The following is a 22692-nucleotide window of genomic DNA, read 5'->3' as shown; positions in this document are numbered from 1 at the left end:
AAGAGCAAGGAGATGACATAAGTACAATAAGGAATTATAAATGGGTACTGGCTTGAGTTGACCTTGCACCTAATAAATTGGGCTAGTATGGCTAACCTAAGATTACATGGACTGTTTCTTTTTTTACAACATTACATGTTACCTGTTTACAAATATACTGCTCAAAAAAAATAAATGGAACAGAAAGTAAGATCCTACTATTAAATACAGTACATTGTGTTGTTTAAGTGTTCCCTTTATTTTTTTGAGCAGTATATATGTAAATATAAAGAGCCGGCTTGGTATAGTACAGGGGTCGGCAACCTGAAAAAGGAAAAGAGCCACTAGGAACCGGTTCCATCACACACACAAAAAAGTGGGAGCCGCGTGCGTGCGTCCATGCATGCGCATGCGCAAAAAGGTTTTGCGCACGCACAAAACATTTTTTCTTGCGCATGCACGGATGCACGCGGTTGCCATTTTTTTAATGTATGATGGAACCGGTTGCGTGATGGCGATGGCCCGTTTGCAGAGCTGCCACCTTCGGCAGCCTGCAAACGGGCCGCGGCAGCTTTCCCAAAGAGCGGCGCTGCTGCCCGTTCGGGCGGAGGTGCGCGCGCACCTCTGCTCGTTCGGAGAGCTGCGCGCGCACCTCTCGGAACAGGCAGTGGCGCCGCTTGTTGGGAAAGCTGCCGCGGCCCGTTTGCAGGCTGCCGCCTTCCTCTGAAGGCGGCAGCTGTGCAAACGGGCCGCGGTAGCTTTCCCAACAAGCGGCGCCACTGCCTGTTCGGGCGGAGGTGCGTGCGCACCTCTCCAAAGGTTTGGAGAGGTGCGCGCGCCCCTCCGCCCATTCGGAGAGGTGCGCGCACACCTCTCCAAACGGGCGGTGCCACTCTCCATTTGGAGAGGTGCGCGCGCACCACTGCCCGTTCGAAGAGGTGCGTGCGCACCGGGCGGCTGGGAGCCGCAGGAGATGGCTCAAAGAGCCGCATGCGGCTCCGGAGTCGCGGGTTGCCAACCCGTGGTATAGTAGTTAAGGCATCAAGTTAAAAAGTGGGAGGTCATGAGTTATTAGTCCCACTGGGTGACCTTGGGCCAGTCACTCTCAGCCTTAGCAAGGTGAAAATAGTAAGTCACGTCCCAACAATCTCGCCAAGAAAATCCCATGGACTTGTCCAGGCAGTCAACGGGAGTCAATAACTGACTTGAAGACACACAAAAAATAACATTGAAATATACATAACAACTAATGTAACTATTGAAACATGTTTTTTCCCCTGAGCATCATACAAATTAAGATTAGTCCTGTTCCTTATTCGGATAACTTTAACTCAATTTACCTGAGAGCGTGCCCAGTTGCCGGCTCCATCAAGATAATGGGGGGGGGGTTTCTTCAAACTTGGCCCTTTTGTGACTTGTGGACTTCAACTCCCAGGATTCCTCAGCCAGCTACGCTGGCTGAGGAATCCTGGGAGTTGAAGTCCACAAGTCACAAAAGGGCCAAATTTGAAGACAAACACCCCCCCCCCGGGATAATCGAACTGTCCTCCCCTCCCGCGTTCAAAAAGCTTTGGCAAAAGCCCACCAAAAGCGCGCGGCGGGGGTTGTCCTTGTCCAAGCCACGCCCCCGCCGCCCAGCGTTACCTTCCTGCAGTCGGCTTCGGCGGTGAAACTCGTAGCAAGGCCGCGTCTTGTAATCCGGCCGCTCTTCTATCGGGCGGCTCGGGCGGTGGTAAGGGTCGTCCCAGCCCCTCTCCCACTTCGGGAAAGTCGGCTTGGCCAGCCAAGGCACCGGGTACATCTTCTCCGCGTACGTCACCGTGTCAAGCTCGGGCAGCTGCACCCGCACCGGCGGCGGCCTCCGTAAGTACCACGGCAGGTCTCCCCCGGGGGTCGGCCCTTTCAGAGTCCAGGGAGTGCGAGGCAAGGGACGCCTGAGGGTCTTCGGCCCGTACAGCCCTCTGTGGCGGCGCTGGCCCCAGGGCGCCCAGCACGCCTCTCGCTTAGCCAGCCGCCGTGCCGCCAGCATCTTCCGCGCCCCGCTCGCCTCAGCGAAGACGGTCAGCGGCAGCCATCTTGGAGCCGGCTGCGAAAAGCAGGCCGGGAGAGGAGGCGGGCGCATTGAGTGATTGACGGCGGGCGGGGCGCTTTTCCCGCTCGGGGCAGCGCGGGAGGGAGGCAGGAGGGGGCGGGGCCGAGCGTCTTCTACGCTCCCGACGGGGCGGGGCCGCGCAGGCTCGAAATCTCCGCTTTCTGCTCGAGGCGCGTGAGGGAGACGGCCCGGCTTTCGAGGCTTTCCCCAGTTCAGGGGTAGGCAACCTCGGCTCTTTTATGACTCGTGGACTCCAACTCCCAGAATTCCTGAGTCAGCAGAGCTGACTCAGGAATTCTGGGAGTTGAAGTCCACGAGTCATAAAAGAGCCGAGGTTGCCTACCCCTGCCCCAGTTGAACCCGACCGGTGACAGCGACAGAACCGTTGCAGGAATTGGGCATGCGCAGTCTGGAGAAAGGAAGGACTAGGGGTGACTGAGAGCAGTGTGCCAGCATTTGAGGGGCTGCCACAAAGAAGAGGGCGGGGAGGGGGGGGGCGAGGTAATCAAAGCTTGTTTTCCAGAGCACCAGGAAGGCAAGGCAAGAAACAGTAGATCAGAGGTGTCAAAACTCAATTTCATTTGAGGGCCACATCAGCATTGCGGTTGCCTTTGGGGGTGGGGGTGGCCAAGGTGGGCGTGGCCTACTGGGTGGGCGTGGCTAGACTGCATATGGCCTACTGGGTGGGCGTGGCCTGCTGTACATCATTCGTGTCAAGGGTACCTATGGGGGCCTGGGCAGGAGTGGGACAGATCTGAGGGTCTCTGGCAGAAGGAGAATGGACCGGGGCAAGTGCCAAGGCATGGTCCACTGGAGGAGCCTCACTGTTCCTCTCAGGCCATGGGGGGGGGCTAGAAGACCTCCAAGGTCCCTTCCAGCTCGATTCTGATTGCGCATGCCTTTGCAGTATCTTTTTCTACTATTACCCTCCCCCCGCCCCCCCAATAAGTGTGGTAGCTTTCAACCGTTCTTAGCTGTATTAGTATCGCGGTAGCATTTTCCTTTATTCCAATACTATCCGAGAGCCTCTCAAGGAGCGTTAAAAACATGTGAGGTGTTGTCTCATATTATTCTGGAGCAAGAGCATGCAGCAGACAGGCTTGTTTGATTGCCCACTAATTCAGCTGAAACAAATCCCTGAATGTTTTAATTGCTTTGGCCAATATTGGGAGGGACTCTAGGGTGATTTGCACAGCCTATAGATTCACAGGATGGTTGGAAGAGACCTTTAGATCTTCCAGCCTAAGTCAGGGAATCTGCATTAACAATCCTAGCTTCAAAATGGCAGGTGTGACTGGATGATTGACACTCACCTTTAGTTCATTTCCATTGTGTGCATAGCACAAGGAGCCCTGACTCAATCACCCAGTAATACCCATCATGTTGAAATAAGATCGACCCCCTGCCTAATGCAGGGATCTATACCTGACAGATGCACATCCTGTTTTTGTTTAAACCCCACCCCGCCCCCCCAAAAAAGCTAAGCCAGTCTCTTCCATGGTGGAATAACTCTGGCCATTAAGATGTTTTTTCTTGACCTGTAATCTACTTCCTTGTAATTTAATTCCTTGCTTTCTTTTCCTGTGTCCCGGAACAATTTTGAACAATTCTGCTCTGACCTCTACTGCCTTTCACATATCTGAAGGCAATTATTGTGTCTCCCTGCTATCTTCTCATCGATAAATGTTCCCATCGCTTTTCTACTGTTCCTCAGAATTTTTTTCCTTTCCGGTTGCTGACCACCTTGGTTACTCTCATCCGGCCACAGTTCAGTCTGTCCCGGGGTCATGCGATCACCTTTTGCGACCTTGCTAATAATAATAATAATAATAATAATAATAATAATAATAATAATAATAATAATAATAATAATAATAATAATAATAATAATAAAATTTATTTTTATTTAATTAGATTTGTATACCGCCCTTTCCCGAAGGACTCAGGGCGGTTTACAGGGTAATTAAAACAAGAAATACAAAAGTTAAAAACGATTAAATTAAAATTAAAATTCTCAGCCTGGGCCAGAGAGCTCGAAGAGCCAGGTCTTCAGGTCCCGGCAGAATGAACGGAGGTCGGGGGCAGTCCTCAGCTCCACGGGCAGCTGGTTCCAGAGGGCAGGTGCACCCACTGAGAAGGCCCTCCCCCTGGGTGTTACCTGCCGGCAATCTTTTACCAGCGGCACCCTGAGAAGACCCTCCCTGTGGGAGCGCACTGAACAAAGGGAACTTGATGCTGGCAGCAGGTGTTCCCTCAGATATCCCGGACCCAAGCCATTTAGGGCTTTATAGGTCTTTACCAGCACCTTGAATCTCACCCGGAGGGCAACCGGAAGCCAATGCAGCTCGCAGAGTAGAGGTGTTACATGGGAGTATCGGGAAACCCCCATCACAACTCGTGCGGCTGCATTCTGCACCAGCTGAAGCCTCCGAGTGGTGCTCAAGGGCAGCCCCATGTAGAGAGCGTTGCAGTAGTCTAAACGGGAGGTCACGAGCGCATGAGTGACTGTGCGTAGGGCATCTCAGTCCAGGTAGGGTCGCAACTGGCGCACCAGGCGAACCTGGGCAAAAGCCCCCCTGGTCACGGCTCCTATATGGTCTTCAAAATTGAGCTGGGAGTCAAGGAGGATGCCCAAGTTGCGAGCCCTATCAACGGGGGGTAACACCTCACCCCCCATCGTTAAGGATGGAATGGTCTGGTTAACCCAAGATGCCGATATGCACAGCCACTCAGTCTTGGCAGGGTTGAGACGCAGCCTGTTTCTCCCCATCCAGACCTGGACCGCCTCCAGGCAACGGGACATTACGGCGAGGGCATCGCTGGGTTGGTTCGGGGTATAATAATAATAATAATAATAATAATAATAATAATAATAATAATAATAATAATAATAAAGTTGGAAGGGACCTTGGAGGTCATCTAGTCCAAGCCCCTGCTCAGGCAGGGAACCCTATACCTGTGGTGGTGAACCTATGGCACGCATGCCACAGGTGGCACGCAGAGCCCTCTCTGTGGGCACGCACACCATCACCCCAGTCCTAGCCCTTCAGCTAGGTTTTATAAAACCTTTTCACTTTAGGCCTCCACTGCCATGGGCAAAACAAAAAAAGGTTCAATCAATCAATCAATAACAACTTCTTGTGGGGAAAAAAAAATCTCGCAAAGTTGGAATTGATTGAACATTTGAGTTCCATCCAGTGTGCTGTTACCACCGCAGCCATGCCCACCCAATTGGCCACACCCACCCAATGGACCACACCCACCCAATGGACCACACCCACCCAATGGACCACACCCACCCAGTGGCCACGCCCATCCGGCACCCGACGATACATAAGTGGGTTTTGGGTTGCAGTTTGGGCACTTGGTCTCTGCCCTATACCATTTCAGACAAATGGCTGTCTAGTCTCTTCTTAAAAACTTCCAGTGTTGGAGCATTCACAGCTTCTGGAGGCAGGTTGTTCTACTGATTAATTGTTCTCACTGTCTGGAAACTTCTTAGTTTCTCAGTTGCTTCTCTCCTTGATTAGTTTCCATCCATTGCTTCTTGTCCTGCCTTCAGGCACTTTGGAGAATAGCTTGACTCCCTCTTCTTTGTGGCAGCCCCTGAGATATTGGAACACTGCTATCATGTCACCCCTCACTCTTCTCTTCGTTAAACTACACATACCCAATTCCAGCAACCGTTCCCTATATGTTTTAGCCTCCAGCCCCCTAATCATCTTTGTTGCTCTTCTCTGTACCCTTTCTAGAGTCTCGACATCTTTTTTACATCGTGGTGACCAAAACTGGATGCAGTATTCCAGGTGTGGCCTTACCAAGGCATTGTAAAGTGGTATTAGTACTTCACTTGATCTTGATTCTATCCCTCTGTTAATGCAGCCTAGCACTGTGTTGGCTTTTTTGGCAGCTGCAGCACACTGCTGGCTCATATTTAAGTGATTGTCTACTAGGACTCCGAGATCCTCATATAGCAAAAAAGCCTGGGCATTTGGATTTCTTTAATATGCAAGTCCTCTTCTCAGACTCAATGTCAGCTGTCCCAAGTCGGTCAGTTAGCAAAGAAAGACTTTGGAGGCTGTGGCTACAAAGAATACACTTTACTTAAAGGCAAACTGGTAACATAGTAGCGAAGCTGGTTCTAACATTTCGTGCTGGTCTGAATAGGATAGAGCCTAAGATGTCAAAGAACTTTTATTTAAAATGTGACTTTTGAACCTGGCCTTTCCTCATTTAAATTCCAATGCTGCCTAACTGCATCACAGTACATCGTATGCCCTGCAGTTATTCTGCACTTAGTAATGCATGCTTCCATGTCTGTGCAGCAGAGAGAGATCATCTCCGTCCTGCAGTTTTAAGTGGAATAATGTTGGATTGTGTTTTGTAGGTAATGGATCAGAGTGAAGAAGTCTGGCTATCTCTGAAACCCAGAGAGCCACTGTCATCTCAGTGCTGTGGCAGTGGCTGCAAACCCTGCATTTATGACATATATCAGGAAGACCTAAAGAAGTGGGAAGAGGCCAAGGCAAAAGAAGACATAAGCCTCCTCTCCAGAAAGAAGCAGCAAGTAGAGTATTATTAAAATTACTAGGGCTGTGTAAAACATTTCAGAGAGATGATTCACAAATTTTATTAGTGTAAATGAAGGCTGCTGGCTGCTTCTGTGTTGAGCTTGCGTGCATAGTTGTTTCATTCTTCTGTCATTCCCCCCCAAAGCAGCAACATAGCTCTTCCAAAAGATGCAGCTACTTTAATGCTTTGAAGAGGGTGTCGTATTCATGCTTTGCAAAGCGCTTCTTTTGAATGCTTACCTAGACCTAAATCTTTTCACTAATTTACAGCAAGGATTACAGCAAACCGGAACTCTCCCTACAAGTCTTCCAGTAACTAAAGATGCAAAATCAGGGTGTTCGCTCTCTTATTTTGCTTGTAATTGCTGTGAAACCTTTGGTGGATAAGAGTCAGAAAGATAAAGAAATATTGGGGATCAAAATTCAGGGAGAGGAATACTAGACGCTAGGTAACATTCTGGGAAAACATTTAGTTCAAGCATTTTTCATATTGGTACCTATTTTTTTCCTTTCTAAAATATAGTCAAGCTTCTCAAATTTCCCAGAACTGGAGAGAATGCACAGGTGTTTGTTAGATAAATATATTATTAGTATTAGTAATAAATATTGGAGGAATGCTAGAGAATGTATTATTGCAAATGAGACTTCTATTTTGTAACTGTTTGCTGCGTAGCAGAGTGAGCGCCTGTTACTCGTCCCAGCTTCTGCCAACCTAGCAGTTCGAAAGCACGTAAAAATGCAAGTAGAAAAATAGGGACCACTACGGTGGGAAGGTAACAGCGTTCCGTGCACCTTTGGCGTCTAGTCATGCCAGCCACATGACCATGGAGACGTCCTCGGACAAGCGCTGGCTCTTCGGCTTTGAAACGGAGATGAGCACCGGCCCCTAGAGTCAGAAACGACTAGCACGCATGTGCGGGGGAACCTTTACCTTTACCTTAGACCTCAGTGGAAATATCAGCTAATATCAATATCATTAACCCAGCAGTAGGCTTTTTTTTTGCCAGAAATTTATTGTGGGATGTTGCAAACTACTCTAAATGTGGGCAGGTTGCTGAATGCCCAAAATGCAATCACATGATCTAGGGGGGAAGGGGGGGGAATCCATCAGAATTTCAGATCCAGGTTATATAAGTAGCCCTGAGGAGATCTGTTGTAACTTTGGTTGCTAAGCAACTAGCCTTAAATTGAGGACTACCTGTACAGCTACAGGCTTAAACAAATTTACTTGAAGTTCTTGGAACTTACTTGTGAATAAACGGATTCGGCCCGCAAAGCCATCCTGGAAACAGTGAGGGAACGGCCCCCACTGCCTTGGCCCTGGCCCAGAGACCCTCAGATCTGTCCCACTCCTGCCCAGGCCCCCATAGGCACCCTTGATGCGAACGATGTAGAGCTGGCCATGCCCACCCAGTAGGCCATACACACTCTGGCCACGCCCACCCAGTAGGCCACGCCCACCCTGGCCATACCCACCCGGCCCCCTGAGGGCAACCGCAATGCTGATGCGGCCCTCAATGAAATTGAGTTTGACACCCCTGATGTATACAGATGGAGAAATCAGGAGAATGTGAGGGTCAACAAGTAAAAATGTTAGGATTAGGGATTTTTCATTATTAGCAGTGAGACTGATTTGAGATTCTAGCCTGGAAGCCATTTCTCTCAGCCCTCGATGTAAAACGTACACATACTTTATTGCTTTCTTGTTCAGAATGTTTAATTCTAAGGCTAAAAAAAAGGTTCAAAAAGAATGCTTTCTTTTCTGGCTTTCATGCTCAGAGAAAGATTAAAACCATGGTAAATAACACCAAGAACGTGAAAAGGTTTTACTTACTTATTTATTTATTTATTGAGGATGGGGGGTTAGGTAACATGTTTTTTTTAAGACTGAAGTCTAGAAAATAAGGTTTTTAACTAGATCTTTACAGAGAACCTTACCTGCTGTCATGGAACTGTTGAAAGCCCTCTTGGACTTCTGCCAAGAGAGAAATGTGGCAGGCAGAAAATCTCGTGCAGGGGTCTTCAAACTTGGCCCTTTTATGACTTGTGGACTTCAAGGAATTCTGGGAGTTGAAGTCCACACGTCATAAAAGGGCCAAGTTTGAAGACCCCTGGTCTAGCGTGAAATACGGAGCTGCTTTTGAAAGAAATGGTGTAAGAAAAACTAGACAGAACAACGTCTACGTATTCTATGATCTACCATACTTTTTATTGCTAGGCATTGAGGTTTTTTTTTGCTTTTACTAATCCCACAGTCTTTAGGTTTCTTTCCTCATTAGCAAGAAAGGCATCGCCAAAGTCAGAATTATGTGAATAAACAGGTGCTGGAATTTAAATAGGATTTCAAAAAGGGGAACCTATTGAATTAGATAATGACTGTACTTGTATTTGGGGTTTTTTATTTGTAGCACCACATTTGAATTGGAGGGTATTGTTTAAAATTGTAATCGTTTATTGTTGCTCTTGCAGAGTAGCAATTCAGACCTAACGCCAGAAACATTTATGGCTTTCATCATAAGTTCTGTGACTCAATTGACCGAGGACACCTACCAGTACACTTTTAAATTGCCTGGAAACAGCAGCTTGGGGTTGAATTTAGGACAACATATTGTGCTAAGGTACTGTATAAGATCTATAGCTAAACTATCCATAGTGTGCAATTTGCTTTTCGATTTTACTCTTGATCTGTAAAGATTTCACACAGAGTACATCATAATTACTACACTCCTAAACTGATTCTTTTGAAAGAATGCGTGAATTCATTGAGTTTATTAATCTTGTTAATTGTATAGCATATGCTACCCTATAGTTGCCTTTTCCTTCAATTGCATTATTATTGGAGGAAGAATTAAACGTCTGTAGGAAAACCTCTTTCTAGGAAAAAGAGAATGTAGAATTATAGTGAATTAATTCACAAGGACAATATGATCCTTTTGCTATTAGGTAGGTAAATAAAATGTAGAATAAAATCATCTCTTGGGACAATTTGTATATTTATTATAAGAGTATTCTGCCTTTTCCCAAAGAAATTCCAAAGCATTCTAGGAACTTTCATCCTCCCAACAATTGTGAGAACTAATTATTAGTTAAAGTAACTAGCAGGACTTGCCCTATGGACATATGGTTAAATAATTGTGCATTCCTGCAGCACATTGCCCATTATATTATACTGATTAGCTGAATGATCTGCGAGCCATTAAAAATAGTCATATAAATGAACCTGCTGATAGCAAGCAGTTGCACTAATACTAAGATTATACAATTGTTCTGATAGCTGGATGTTTCCCATAACTTAATAATGAATAATAATATGGACTGTATTGAGCTTCACAGCTGTCCGTTATTGATTTGCACTTGATAGATAATGGAAGTTGACAAGGAAAAATTCAAATCACTTTCTAGTTTTTAAAATGGCTGCACTTAAATCCATATCGCCAACCTCAGGACAGAATCTTTGCCTTTCACGATTAAATCTCCTGTTATATCACAGAACCTGTAGACTGCAAGATAAATTCTGCAAGATAAATTCTGCTATTCAGGGCTATTCACACTATTATTCCATATTAACATTTTGGAAAAAACATAGTGATACAATCAGAAAATGAGAGCACATATATACATACATACATATCAGGCATAATAATGAAACCTGTATCTTGCAAAGATGTTAGACTCATCTTAACCATCTGCTTATTTTATGCTGCTGCATAGTCTACACTTATCTGGTGTATGGGGTAATGAATCTAGAGTGAATTAATATTTCTATGCTATCAAGAAGCATAGGAAAATCCAAGGCATTTTGTTTCCAAAATTTCTTAATTCTGGCATTTATTATATTAGCCCTTGGCAATGGTGGGGTTAAAATATGTGAATAACCGGTTCTCTGTGTGGATGCCGCTTCCAGAAGTCCATTCTGGGCCTGGGCAACAAAAAATTAGCTACCAGTTCCGCCGAAGTGGGGCGAACTGGCTGAATCCCACCACTGGCCCTTGGGACTTTTAAAAAGGTTCAAGAAGATTAATGAGAAAGGTTTGAACAAGATGAACAAGAACAAGAAAATGGTGGTGCCTTGCCTGGCTGCAGCTGCTTCAGCTCTCAAAGTGTTTGATTAAGGTATTTTGTCTGATTAGTCAAGGAGTAGCCCCAGAAGGTGTCGGTGTTGATGGAAAATGCTGAAGAGTTGCAGCAAGGACCAGAATGAAGACTAACATAGAGAAGCCTGCTATATAAAACCACCAGATGCCAGAAATGGTGGCTTCAACTGACTTGACAATGCCTTGTCAGTCTTGTTAATGGCCTGGTTCTGATGTATACAGTATGCATTTCTTAGTCAGGTCTACCTTACAAGGCTGACAGAGTGCGAGTGATGGTTGGATGGGTCCCTTAGCTGCTTGTGGCAGTGCTTGGGGTGGCGCTAGAGATGGTGAGTTGCTTGGGGTGGTGCTTACACCAGTGGGGCACTTGGGGTGGGGCAGCGCTAGCACCAATAGGACGTTTGGAGCAGTGCTAGCGCGAGTGTGTGGGGGGTGAGTGCACATACACACACACACACACACACTTGTGCACTGGCCATCTCTTCACGCAGCCAGGTGACCAAGAGGCTGTGGCCCGGTAGTGGGTTGTGACCCACAGGTTGGGGACCCCTGTCTTAGCAGCTTTCAATACCATAAATCATTGTAACCCTCTAGTTAAGTCTGTACAGGAAATGTGAGTTTTTGATGGGCTTTCCTCCTTTCTTTGTGGCTGGTTCCAGTCGGGGTTGATAAGTCTGAAGCCCTGGTTTGCGGGTTATCACAAATCTCAGTGCTCTCGCTCCTTTTGCTTAACGCCTACAAGAATCTGGTGCCTATGATCATCTGCCTGTTTGGGGATAAAGTATTATTAGTAGGCAGATGCTGCTCAGTTCTATATCTCAAGTGATGCCCAGTGCCTGGAGGCTGTAGCAGTCTCCGTGGAAACGGCTAGAATTTCATAGCTGTAGAAATTGGGGCCGTTTGGAGTTGGGAAATGTCACCCTTAGTTCTGGATGGAATAGATGGAGTAGTATTCAGGACACACATGTGACTTAAAGATTATCATTGACTCTCAGCTCTTACTTGACTAGTAGATGACAGCATGGCCAAGAAGGCCTTTCCATAGATCCATTTGGTGCACCAGTTACTTTTGAACCCGGAGGCCCTATTCGTGGTCACATGACTTGTTCACTTGTGTGTGGATTATTGCAATGCACTCTAGAGTGGATTGTCCCTGAAGATCACTCAACTGTCCAAAGGTTGCAGTACAGGCATACTATGGTAGGTCCACGTAACACTTCTGCGTTGTCAGCTGCACTACAATACTTGCCAGCAATCTTCTGGATATAATTCAGGGTGCTGGCTATTACCTATGAAGCATTTCATGGCATGCCTGTTTCCCATGGTTTCTGCCTGTCTTTTCAGACGGAGTTGTCATGCTCCATGTCCCATCTGCTGAGAATGTGTCCTGATGTAATCCCAGAAGCATGCCTAACGTCAGCCTTCCCATTGGTAAATGTAAATCAGTAAACTTCACTGATAATTCCACAAAGGTGCAGAAGTAACAAAGCCGGTTCTAAAGTTTCACCGAAAACCAGCATCGTTAAAATCCCCCTTTCCCCCTGGACCTCCTCGCAGTTCATTGTCCACCAATCAATTGTATTCATTTTGTAATGGAAACATTCTGAGCAGCTTGAGAGTTTTCCCAGCGTTTGACCTTGGGGTATTGGGACTGTCCCGGGCACTGCATCGGCTCACTTGAATTCCTCGATTCCTTCCCGAGCCTTCCTTGCATTCCAATACTTCCCCCCCCCTCCCTGTTTCTGTTCTCTGGTTACAAGCAGGGGTGCGTGGTGAGTCAGCCATGACACCTTCTCTGTAATAGCTCCTGCCCTCCGGAACAGCTTTGCTTCAAATGAGCCCTGAAGACCTAGCTGTGTCCCAGGATTTGTGCCAAGAGACTGGAGAGCAACTTTGCTGGGAGAGAAATTGATTGTGGGTTGTTCCTTTTAGATTAACCGTTGTGTTTCTCCTGATCCATTGTTTTTATACTTGGGTTTTTATAATTATTTGCTGCCCAAAGTTGTCCAGAATCGGCTGGCTGTAAATACAATATATAAATAAATTTTGTTGGAAAAACACCAGGCTGTTAAGCATAGCAAATATCATTTGTTAATTTTTATTTCTACACATTGGTTATTTATTCTTTCAACAATGATGTCAAGATGAAAACCCTTTTCTGCTGCAAACTGTTAATAATGCTCACCTTCCCCAGTGTCGTTCTTTTCTTACTCTGTAGCAGCAAAGCCGTGCAACATAAAAAAAACCCGTATCTGGCTTTAGGAAAGGAAAGAATTGTTGAGGAGGGTAATATGGCTGTGTTGGAGAGAAAAACCTGAGGTTATTTCAATACTTGGATCTCTGTGATCTTACTGCAAAATGGGAGGGAATAATCTGTTGTTTGGCTGACAGAAGATAACCCATAGAGATGAGGAAGGATGCCTGCAGTGCTTTTCAGACAGCAGCCTTTGTTGTGAGAATCGTACGGGGCTTACAAGAATTGTTGGAGATTCAAATCAAGATTCCCTCCCTTGATCTTTGCTCCCTTTCCCCCCCCCCCTTTTTTTTTCTTCCTTCAGAGGAATAGCGAACGGTTTGGAGGTTCAGAGAGCTTATACTCCAATTACGCCTGTGAACGCCGAAGGGTTCTTTGAAGTTTTAATAAAGGTAAATAGGTGCCTTTGTTCTATAAAAATTAACAGCTTGACACAGCAACGGTCATCTTCTATGCCACAAGAATGCTCAGCTTTGGCTTTTTATAATGGGGGAGGGGGCTTGCAATTACAGTTTTGGTTCATTGGTATTCTCTTTGCCCCAGACCAAGCCCTGCTCAGCCTAGGCAGCAGGACAAAGCAGTAAGATGGGATAATAACGTCGAGCTGATTTGTTTCAGGATGTTCTCTGTCACTGAAATGAAACATGTATTCCTGCAACGTAGAAAAATGATCAGCATAGAAAGTTGATCAACAATGGGCAATAAAGCTTCTGCATAGGAGAGCCCTTTAAAATGGGAGTCCCTTCCTTAAAATCAAAAACATTGAGGCCCTTTCTCCTGCTTTCATCTCTCTCTGTCCTGTTGCTCTCCTTGGTTTTGTTCTCCATTTGTAATTTGAACTACAGGGAAGAACTAAACTGCTTCAACATAAAATTAAGCCATTTCTATCCGTACGAATCGCACTCCCACAAACCAGTGTGCTCCAGGTGGGTTAGGTTACATCTCCCATAATTCCCAAATTCTCAACCACAGAAATGAAGGCGTGAAAAGATTGCTAGAAACCAAGGTAAACATAATAACTTACCATACAGTATGTGACATACCATACAGTATAGACGTATCACAGAGCAGGAAACCAGATACAGTCAACAGCTATGTATAACTTCAGGATTCATGTGAAATCAGACATGCCTCCTGGGTGAACGTCATGGTTCATTCATAGGGTAGCAGATGCTCTCCTTGTATGCTTATACTCGGAAGGAAAGTTGGCTAATCTTCAATTTTAAGAATAAGCTTAATCTGTATGAACACCCTAGTGGAAAACAGATTTTGTTGCGGTGGGTCCTTGAAGAAAATCACAGTGAATCACCAGGTTCCCCTCTGCTCATCACTAGGAATGTGAACTCTTCAAGATTATACCATAGATTGTGTGCTGTTTTTTCTGGTATCTTCCTACTTCTTTTGAAATGTTACAGGTTGTATAGATAAATCTTTCTGAACACCGGAGGGGTGTAAAGCATATGAAAAATGGTTACAGGAATTGGGTATGTCTAATGAAAAGAAGGACTAGGGGTGACATGATAGCAGTGTTCTAAGGGGCTGCCACAAACAAGAGTGGGTCAGCCATACTCCAAAGCACCTGAAGGCAGAACAAGAAGCAATGGATGGAAACTAATCAAGGAGAGAAGCAAGCTACAAATAAGGAGAAATTTCTTGACAGGTAGAACAGTTTATCAGTGGAACTTAAGAAGTTTTTGTTGCTCCATCATTGGAGTCTTTTGAAGAGAAACTGGATAAACATTTGTCTGACATGGTTTAGGGTCTCCTGCTTGAGCAGGAGGTTTGATTAGCACAGGGCTTTTCAACCAGTGGTACGGGTACCACCTGTGGTACATTGCCACCTGGCAGGTGGTACGCGACCATCCTAGAGAAGTGGTAGCGGGGAGGGGAATGAGCTGAACCGTTGGCAGCACCGCGCAAGCCTGAGCAAGAGACGGCTGGAGCTGCAGGGCTGTTAGGGCTCAGCGGAGGCGCCAGGATCAGCTCAGTGGAAGCGCCAGGATCAGTGACAGGCTCCAGCTGGAGCTCGGTGCTGATCCTGGCGCTTCTGCTGAGCCCAGAAGAAGCGCCGATCAGCTGGAATGTTGCAGCATCTCCAGGGTCTTGTAATTTACATTCAGATGCTTGGCAACTGATTCATATTTATGATGGTCGCAGTGTCCCAGGGTCATGTGAAGTGACCAAAACCTGCTGCAACCACCCAGCAGACGTGGGGAATAAAAACCAAACACCCCACCACCCTACCTCCGCTGCCAATCCTCAACAGAAATGCTCAAAACAATGAAAACGTCGGACAGGAGGAAGAGCGCCACCGGGCGGGCAGGCAGGTGTCTTGCTCGGCTGTGGCTTGTGGGGCACTTTTGTCAGTGCCATTGTAACTTCAAACAGTCACTAAGCGAACTGTTGTAAGTTGAGGACTACCTGGACTTCATCACTTTTTTCCTTTTTTTTTTTTTGGTCATCAGGTTTTTGACACCTTGCTAGGCGACTGGTGGTACTCGGATGTTGCCATATCCTAAAAGTGGTACAATGGGTGAAAAGGTTGAAAAGCCTTGGATTAGAAGACCTCCAAGCTTCCTTCCAAATTTGTTATTCTGTTACTCTGAAATGTTTTACTATATCTAATCTGCATTAATACATTATAGGTTGACTGTGCTTGCTTATTGCACAGATTTTTTTTGTATTTCAATAATAGTAATAATGATTCTAATACTTTCCTATAGAATCTATTCAACCCAAATGAAACCATAGTTAATCTCTAACAGTAACAAAAGAGATAAAAACACCCATCGTTTGTATAGTATGGTATAAATTGTTGTCAATCCAGGATTGTTCTCAGTCCAGACAATTTTGGAAAGTAGTGTATTATTAACAGTAGTATAACTATTACTGCTTTTATGATTAGTATACTATCCAAATGCCTCTGTGTTCCATGATTACAGCACTGCACTACAGTTAAGTGTGCATGAGTGGTGATTTTCTACGCTAATCCTTATTTTTGAATGATTCTTTAATAGTCTGATTTTTAGAGGGGGGTTAGTAAAACCTGGTATAGAGTTTTTCCTCTGCAGGAATTTTTCTTCCATTATTTAGAAGAATTTATTATAAACCAGTCTGATTGTTTCTGCATTGTAATGAAGAAGAAATCTATTCTTAATACATTTTCTCCCCTGAAACCAATATTCCATTACATGAGATACATAGCAGCTGAAGTCCTGACTCTCCACCCCTTTAATTTAATATCTCCATTTGCTTCACTGTAGCTAGACTTGCAAACATTTTTTAACATGACACATTAAAAGCAACCTAATATTGCATGTAAAATTTAACAGTAGAAATGGCCATAGATAAATGAGAAGAAAACATTTATCTTAATTGCTGGGTAAAAACAATGCAAAATTAAGTAAGAGGAATCTATATAACATGTACAGTGAGTTACACTTTAATAAATATTTTAATTTTCAAGATGCTACACAAAACTCTTCTTTTCTAGATTCCCATTGGAAGTTATTTGCCAAAACCTAGGCACAATAACAGTATGTATTGGCAATTTTAGTTTTCATTGTCCCACTTCTTTTGTTATGCATAAAAATGTTTCCTACCAGTGTTACTTATGAATATTTGAGGGTTTCAATTGTGAACAAAAAATTTTATGTCACAGTTCTATTTCTATTCAAACTTAATAACTGAAAGACTCAAATGAGGCAAAATAACACAACTGGAATTTTACTTCTCAGAATGTTCTCTTGTTTCTATAAATACACAGAGGATGAATGTTACTTGCAGCTGCTGCTAATTAGTATATCTACTAAATAAAACTTGCTTGCAAATTGTTTGTAGTTCGAGCAAGTTTAAAAATATGTAGTTTTTCTGCTCTCAGTACAACTGGATTAAAAGCGAAAGACAATGTTTAATTTAAATTGAATGTAGTGAGGCATTGTACACAAATGCTAGCTTTAAGTATCACTCTGATTTAATTTTTTTCCGTATTCATGTGTATCCCAATCCTTTTTTTAAAAAAAGTTTTAATTGAGAAGATGCGAATCACTGTTTTAAAATTTGTATTCTCTCCGTTTTTTAAAGAAATGCTTTCTTTGATTTTTGGTTCTTTTGCAAGTGCTATAAAACTGGACTAATGTCCCAATACATAAAATCATGGAAAACGGGAGACGCCATTTTTTGGAGAGGACCATTTGGAGGCTTTGATTATACAGCCAATCAGGTAATTCCTGTAAAAGATAGCAAACAACCACTGACATTGATTCCTTTGGGTTTTTGAAAATGAAGAGGGGAAAAATCTATAAGCCGATCTCCTTTTTCCTGGATTATTGCTGGGTTGGTTGGTTTGTTTGTTTACCATAAGGACTCAGAAAACACGGTAAACAATCAAGATTTGCAGTGTGTTGAAGTCAGTGTACTTTTCTTCTAGAAAAAGGTATCTAAAATAGTTATTCGTTTTTGAGTGCGTACTGTAAGTTCGCACCAAAAGCATGTGAATCTGTCCTGATCATCTAGCCCTAACTCTAGAAATACCGTCAGTTCTTGTGCAACTTTTGGATTGGGGGATTTAGTCTTTTTTTCTGTATTTTCATCTATGATTTGTCCTTTCAACTACTTATTACTAAATTCTTCCTAGCATTATTCCAGTGCTATGTCAGGGTCTGCTTAACTACTAAATACCTAGTGATTATTTATGGAATTACTGCTGGTGATATTCACCTTGTTCACATATAATGTTATATTGTAATGCCTTCACTAAGTCAAAGGCACATAACCTGCCTGAAATCACAGCATGATTTCATAGCATGTATGAAATCAAAGTAGAAGGAGTACCATCCCCACTTTTGGCTGGTGGTTATGGGAATTAAAGACTGCTATATCTAGAGAGCTTTCTATTAGAGAAGGGCAAGGTAAGGCAATGTGGACTAGACAGTCCAAGGTAACTGGATGTTGCCAGATATTATGATTATTATTTTGGGATCACTAACAACAGGTGTACTTTGATTATATGTAATTTATTCCTGTAACTTAAGGTCCTGGATTAGACAACATAATGGCCACAGGATATCTGATTGAAGATTTTTAAAATGTCATTTACTAGAAGTCATACACATAGCTTAAGAGGGCCACAAAGTGTAATTTGAACATAGCCATATGTTTTCCATATACACATAACCATGACTGGACCAACCAATTTTGAGAGTAGTAGAAATATTGTCATTATTTACTATAATATGTTTTCAAAGCTTTGAAAAAGAGATTGTAGCATATGGCTGAAGTGTATATATATTCACATCTATTAGTGTATGATCTTATGGCAGCATTACCAATACTGCAAATAGAGGGGAGAGCACAAGTACTTTCCAAGTACAAAATTCAGGTAATGCAGAGTTTCCAATCTTGGAAACTTTAAGACACATGGACTTCAACTCCCAGGATTCCCCAGCCATCATGGGAATTGAAGTCCATTCGTATTTATTTATTTATTTATTTATTTATTTATTTATTTATGGGACTTATATGCCGCCCTATCTCCCGAAGGACTCAGGGCGGCTTACAACAATAAAAATACAATAATACAAAAGTTAAAAAGAATTAAACTAGCAGCCCCAATAATAAGTTAAAAACATTTTAAAAATCCCTGTCAGTCCAGGTCAGCCTGATGGAAAAGGAATGTTTTAAGGCCGCGGCGAAAGGACCGGAGCTCAAGGGGAAGTTGGTTCCACAGGGCTGGCGCTCCCACAGAGAAGGCCCTCCCCCTGGGGGTCGCCAGCTGACATTGTCTAGCCGACGGCACCCTGAGGAGGCCCTCCCTGTGTGAGCGCACTGGGCGATGGGAAGTCGTTCCCGGCAGTAGACGGTCCTGCAAATATCCCGGGCCTAGGCCATGTAGGGCTTAAAGTTGCCAATGTAGGGAACTCCTGAGATAATGGAATAACAGCCAGTCCCACTGCACATGCAATTAAGGGCAGATTGTCTAATGAAGTCATCCTGGGAACACTTATACAACCAGATTAAAGAATGTTTCTTACATATGAACTTAAACTAGGATACTTCCAGCATGGTCCTGGTCCCCTTTATTTGAAAGCAATGCTCATCAAGCTCAGGCAATAGGCTAAACATGTATAGGGCCCTGTTAATAGCTATCAGCATCATTTTTTTAAGATCTTGCTAGTCAGCTTTCTCCTTCAAACATTATTCTTGATACAAAGTTATGTAGTTATAAAGCAGTAATCCAAATAAATAATAGTCTTACAGATTTTTTTTTGATTAACCAGATAATTTAAGGCTGGAATCTAAAATTCACTTGCTAAGGAACATTCCATCAGTATTCCTATATGTGGGCTTACACTGCAAGTGTTCATCTGAAACAAAAAATATATTTAATTGTGGGTGACACACATATATATACCTTAGATGGAATCATCCATCATGGACTGATTTAAATCAAAGTGATGTAAATCCAACTTCTTCTTTTTTCCAGTTTAAAGCTGGCCACCATTCTTTATGAATTTGTAAATTAAATGGAACGAACTCTAGTTTTACATTGTTGCAACTTTACAATAAGGCCGTGCAAAAGTTGCATCCAATCTGCACTGTTTTCTCTCTCTCCTTACTTATAGAGGAAGGTCTTTAAAACATTACAACGTAGAATTGTTTGTGGGTTAAGATGGTGATGCGGTTTTCCAATTATCACTCTGGTAGAATTGGCAGCATTGTGCCATTAAAAAAAAAAGGCCCACCCTTTGCGCATGTACATCATGCTGTTACACATGCAGGTGGCACAGGGACTGAGTTTACAGTACAAATGGGTAGTGCAGCTTTCATTAAATGGGCAAAAAAGAGCAGCTGTGGAAACTTACACAAGATAGACACTTTCTTAGGAATGCAGGGAAAACACTGAGATTCAGTCTAGGAATATGGAAACATTGAACATAACTGACTTCTCAAGTCATTTGAATATCGCTCCTTTCTACTCCGTCCCTTTCCCTAACAGAAAAAGATGAGGTGATATCATAAAGTCATCTTGCCAACCGCTTGCTTTCCATTTCTGATGACTTAAATTTGTTGTGTTTTGTTTAATTTTTAGTATGGAGAACTCCTCATGCTCGCTTCTGGGACAGGCATTGCACCCATGCTTCCTATCATCCAGTACATAACCGAAAACGAAGATGATGAAACTTTTGTAACTCTGGTAGGCTGCTTCAGAACTTTTGAAACTATTTACATGAAAACTCTTCTTCAAGAACAGTCTCGATTCTGGAACATCAGGACATTTTACGTATTAAGCCAGGTAAATATTTGATTGGGAAATTGTCCCTTTGTACTTCGGAGACGATCCCTTGGTTTGATTATGGGCTTTGCAAATGGTAGATGATGAATTCATGACAATCCTGCAATCTCAATGTTAACTGGATTGTAGCTTAGCAGCAGAGTACATGTTTTCCATGCAGAGGCACAGGTCTGGTTAAGAAGGATTTCCTGACTGAAGCTCTGTAAATCCAGCACCAATCTGTGAAGATAAAAGAATGATCAGACAGCCGAAAATTTATTTTTTCATGCCTTCACTATGTGAGATCCCTTCACCAGGCACACCAGAGAGGTAAATCCTGTATTGCTTATAAGCAGTACTCTTGCAGGAGCCAGCTCAGGCCCCTTTCCACTTTTGAAAATAACTCTCGCCACTTGATCCCTTTTTAAGTGTTTAAATAATTCCAGCAGTTTAGTGATCTAGCTGCAACATCTCTAAGCATAAAGGTAAAGGTAAAGGTTCCCCTGCACATGAGTGCTAGTCGTTTCCAACTCTAGGGGCCGGTGCACATCTCCGTTTCAAAGCCGAAGAGCCAGCGCTTGTCTGAGGACGTCTCCATGGTCATGTGGCCGGCATGACTAGACGCCAAAGGCGCACGGAACGCTGTTACCTTCCCACCGTCGTGGTCCCTGTTTTTCTACTTGCATTTTTACGTGCTTTCAAACTGCTAGGTTGGCAGAAGCTGGGACGAGTAACAGGCGCTCACTCTGTTACGCGGCACTCGGGATTCGACCCGCCAAACTGCCGACCTTCTGATCGACAAGCTCAGCGTCCTAACCTGCCCTCTGGAATCAGCTCCCTGTTGAGCTCTGGATGGCTCCCGACCTTCGCTCTTTCCTCCACGACCTGAAGACTTGGCTATTCGAACTTGCCGGCCTGCACTGAGGGACTGGGATTTTAGATTTAAAATTTTAAATTTTAGAATGTGTTTTATTGTTCAGGGCTACTTGTTTAATTTATTTTAAGTTTTATATATTATGTGTTGTATATAGTGTTTAATTGCCCTGTACACCACCCCGAGTCCTTCGGGAGAGGGGCGGTATACAAATCCAAATAATAAACCCACTGAGCCACCGCGTCCCCTTCTCTAAGCATATCTATTATCAATTCAAGGCCTGAGGACCCAAAGTAGTTTACTTCCTATATTGTAGATCAGACATGTCAAACTTGCGATGTCACATGACGTCGCGCAGCGTATCGGGACAGTTTTGCCATTGCCGGCAATGGGGCGGGCCTGGCTTCCAGATGATGCGTCCAGCCCGCAGGCCGGCAATTTGACAACCCTGTTGTAGATGTTAGGTTAGATTGGGCAACAAGAAAAACCTGCTCAATTCTGGAGTCAGTTTTTTTTGTGCCCAATTCAGGCTTTTTCATGCTACTTTCGGAGAACACAAGGCAGCTTAAAGTCTATAGAGGATGGCTACTCTAACAGTCCAGTGCCATTTCTCCCACTTCTCTTTATGATTTTTTAAAATGATTTTTTCGTTCTCTCTACATTTTCTGTCCTACAAATACTTAAATTCTGTGCATCTCTTATGACACAAATAGGGCTCCTGAGACAGTAAACTACTTATTCTGTATTGATAGCATTACAGGGCATATCTGAGTGATGTTCTCAAGCAGTTGTTTCAGAAGTCATCAAGATATTCAGGTTTCTGCTTTGATCAGCTAGTTTGACGGAAGAGTATGCTTTTTGGGTTTAACCTGATAAAGGATCAATCTTGTATGAATACATTTTCTTCACCCTCGGCTCAAATTAACTAAGCATTACCTATTAGCCAAGAACGGTAATGATCCATTGACTAATTTTAGCTGGATTTGGATTATTACATAGGAGGTTTTGTGAAGCCGTTTAAAACAGAATAGTAGGACTTTTATTTTAAAATAAAGTCTCTACAAATCCAATGATTGTGATAGGCAGATATGACTGTTTCTATTAATGTGAGGTTCTGAAAATGCATTTGAAACCTTAATTCATTAGAATTCATGATATATTTTTGTGAATTTTGCAAATGTTGCACATGTTATCTGTTTTACCTTTTAGGAACAGTCTCTTAAAAATCTGCCATGGAGCTTTCGAGAGACTACACATCTTGGTCGAATAAATGAAAGTCTGATTAAGAGTATGGTGAACACATGTAGAAGGCAACCATTTATATTAGTATGTGGCTCAGTGACATTTAATGAAGATATGGAGAAGTACTTGAAAGCAATTGGTTTTGAAAAAGAGTCATATTTTATATTTTAAATCACTTCAAATAAAGCGGGCATCTCAGCTACAGATACTATTAATGGACAGGAATGCTGAACTATTTTTAAACATTATATGATGTATATAAATAATTTTATGACTGGTTCCATAAATTAAAATTTCAGAGCTAATTATATTA

At 43.5% G+C, this 22692-nt stretch overlaps 2 protein-coding genes across 3 annotated transcripts in view; one reads left to right on the top strand and one right to left on the bottom strand.

Annotated features, from left to right (window-relative positions):
- MRPL37 (mitochondrial ribosomal protein L37) overlaps positions 1-2061 on the bottom strand; it is a 10003-nt gene extending 7942 nt beyond the window's left edge. Inside the window, exon 1 of the mRNA XM_081322281.1 lies at positions 1624-2061. Within this exon, the coding sequence (XP_081178407.1) occupies positions 1624-2008 (385 nt within the window). The 5' untranslated portion in view covers positions 2009-2061. The remainder of the gene's footprint in view (positions 1-1623) is intronic.
- On the top strand, positions 1652-22692 carry CYB5RL (cytochrome b5 reductase like). 2 transcript variants are annotated; one of them, XM_081322285.1, is made up of 7 exons: positions 1652-1842; positions 6459-6638; positions 9112-9260; positions 16484-16526; positions 17108-17212; positions 20081-20284; positions 22347-22692. In XM_081322285.1, exons 2-7 carry the CDS (start codon positions 6462-6464, stop codon positions 22548-22550), a joined length of 882 nt encoding a protein of 293 aa, XP_081178411.1. In that variant the 5' UTR covers positions 1652-1842; positions 6459-6461; the 3' UTR covers positions 22551-22692. The 2 variants fall into 2 exon arrangements, with proteins under 2 accessions (XP_081178411.1, XP_081178410.1); XM_081322284.1 differs by lacking the exon at positions 16484-16526 and adding an exon at positions 13295-13382.

The sequence above is a fragment of the Vipera berus genome (assembly GCF_964194415.1).
Source record: "Vipera berus genome assembly, chromosome: 3".
Classification (NCBI taxonomy): Eukaryota; Metazoa; Chordata; class Lepidosauria; order Squamata; family Viperidae; genus Vipera; species Vipera berus.
Note: the sequence above shows the minus strand (reverse complement) of the source record. Positions and strands in the feature narration are given on the sequence as shown.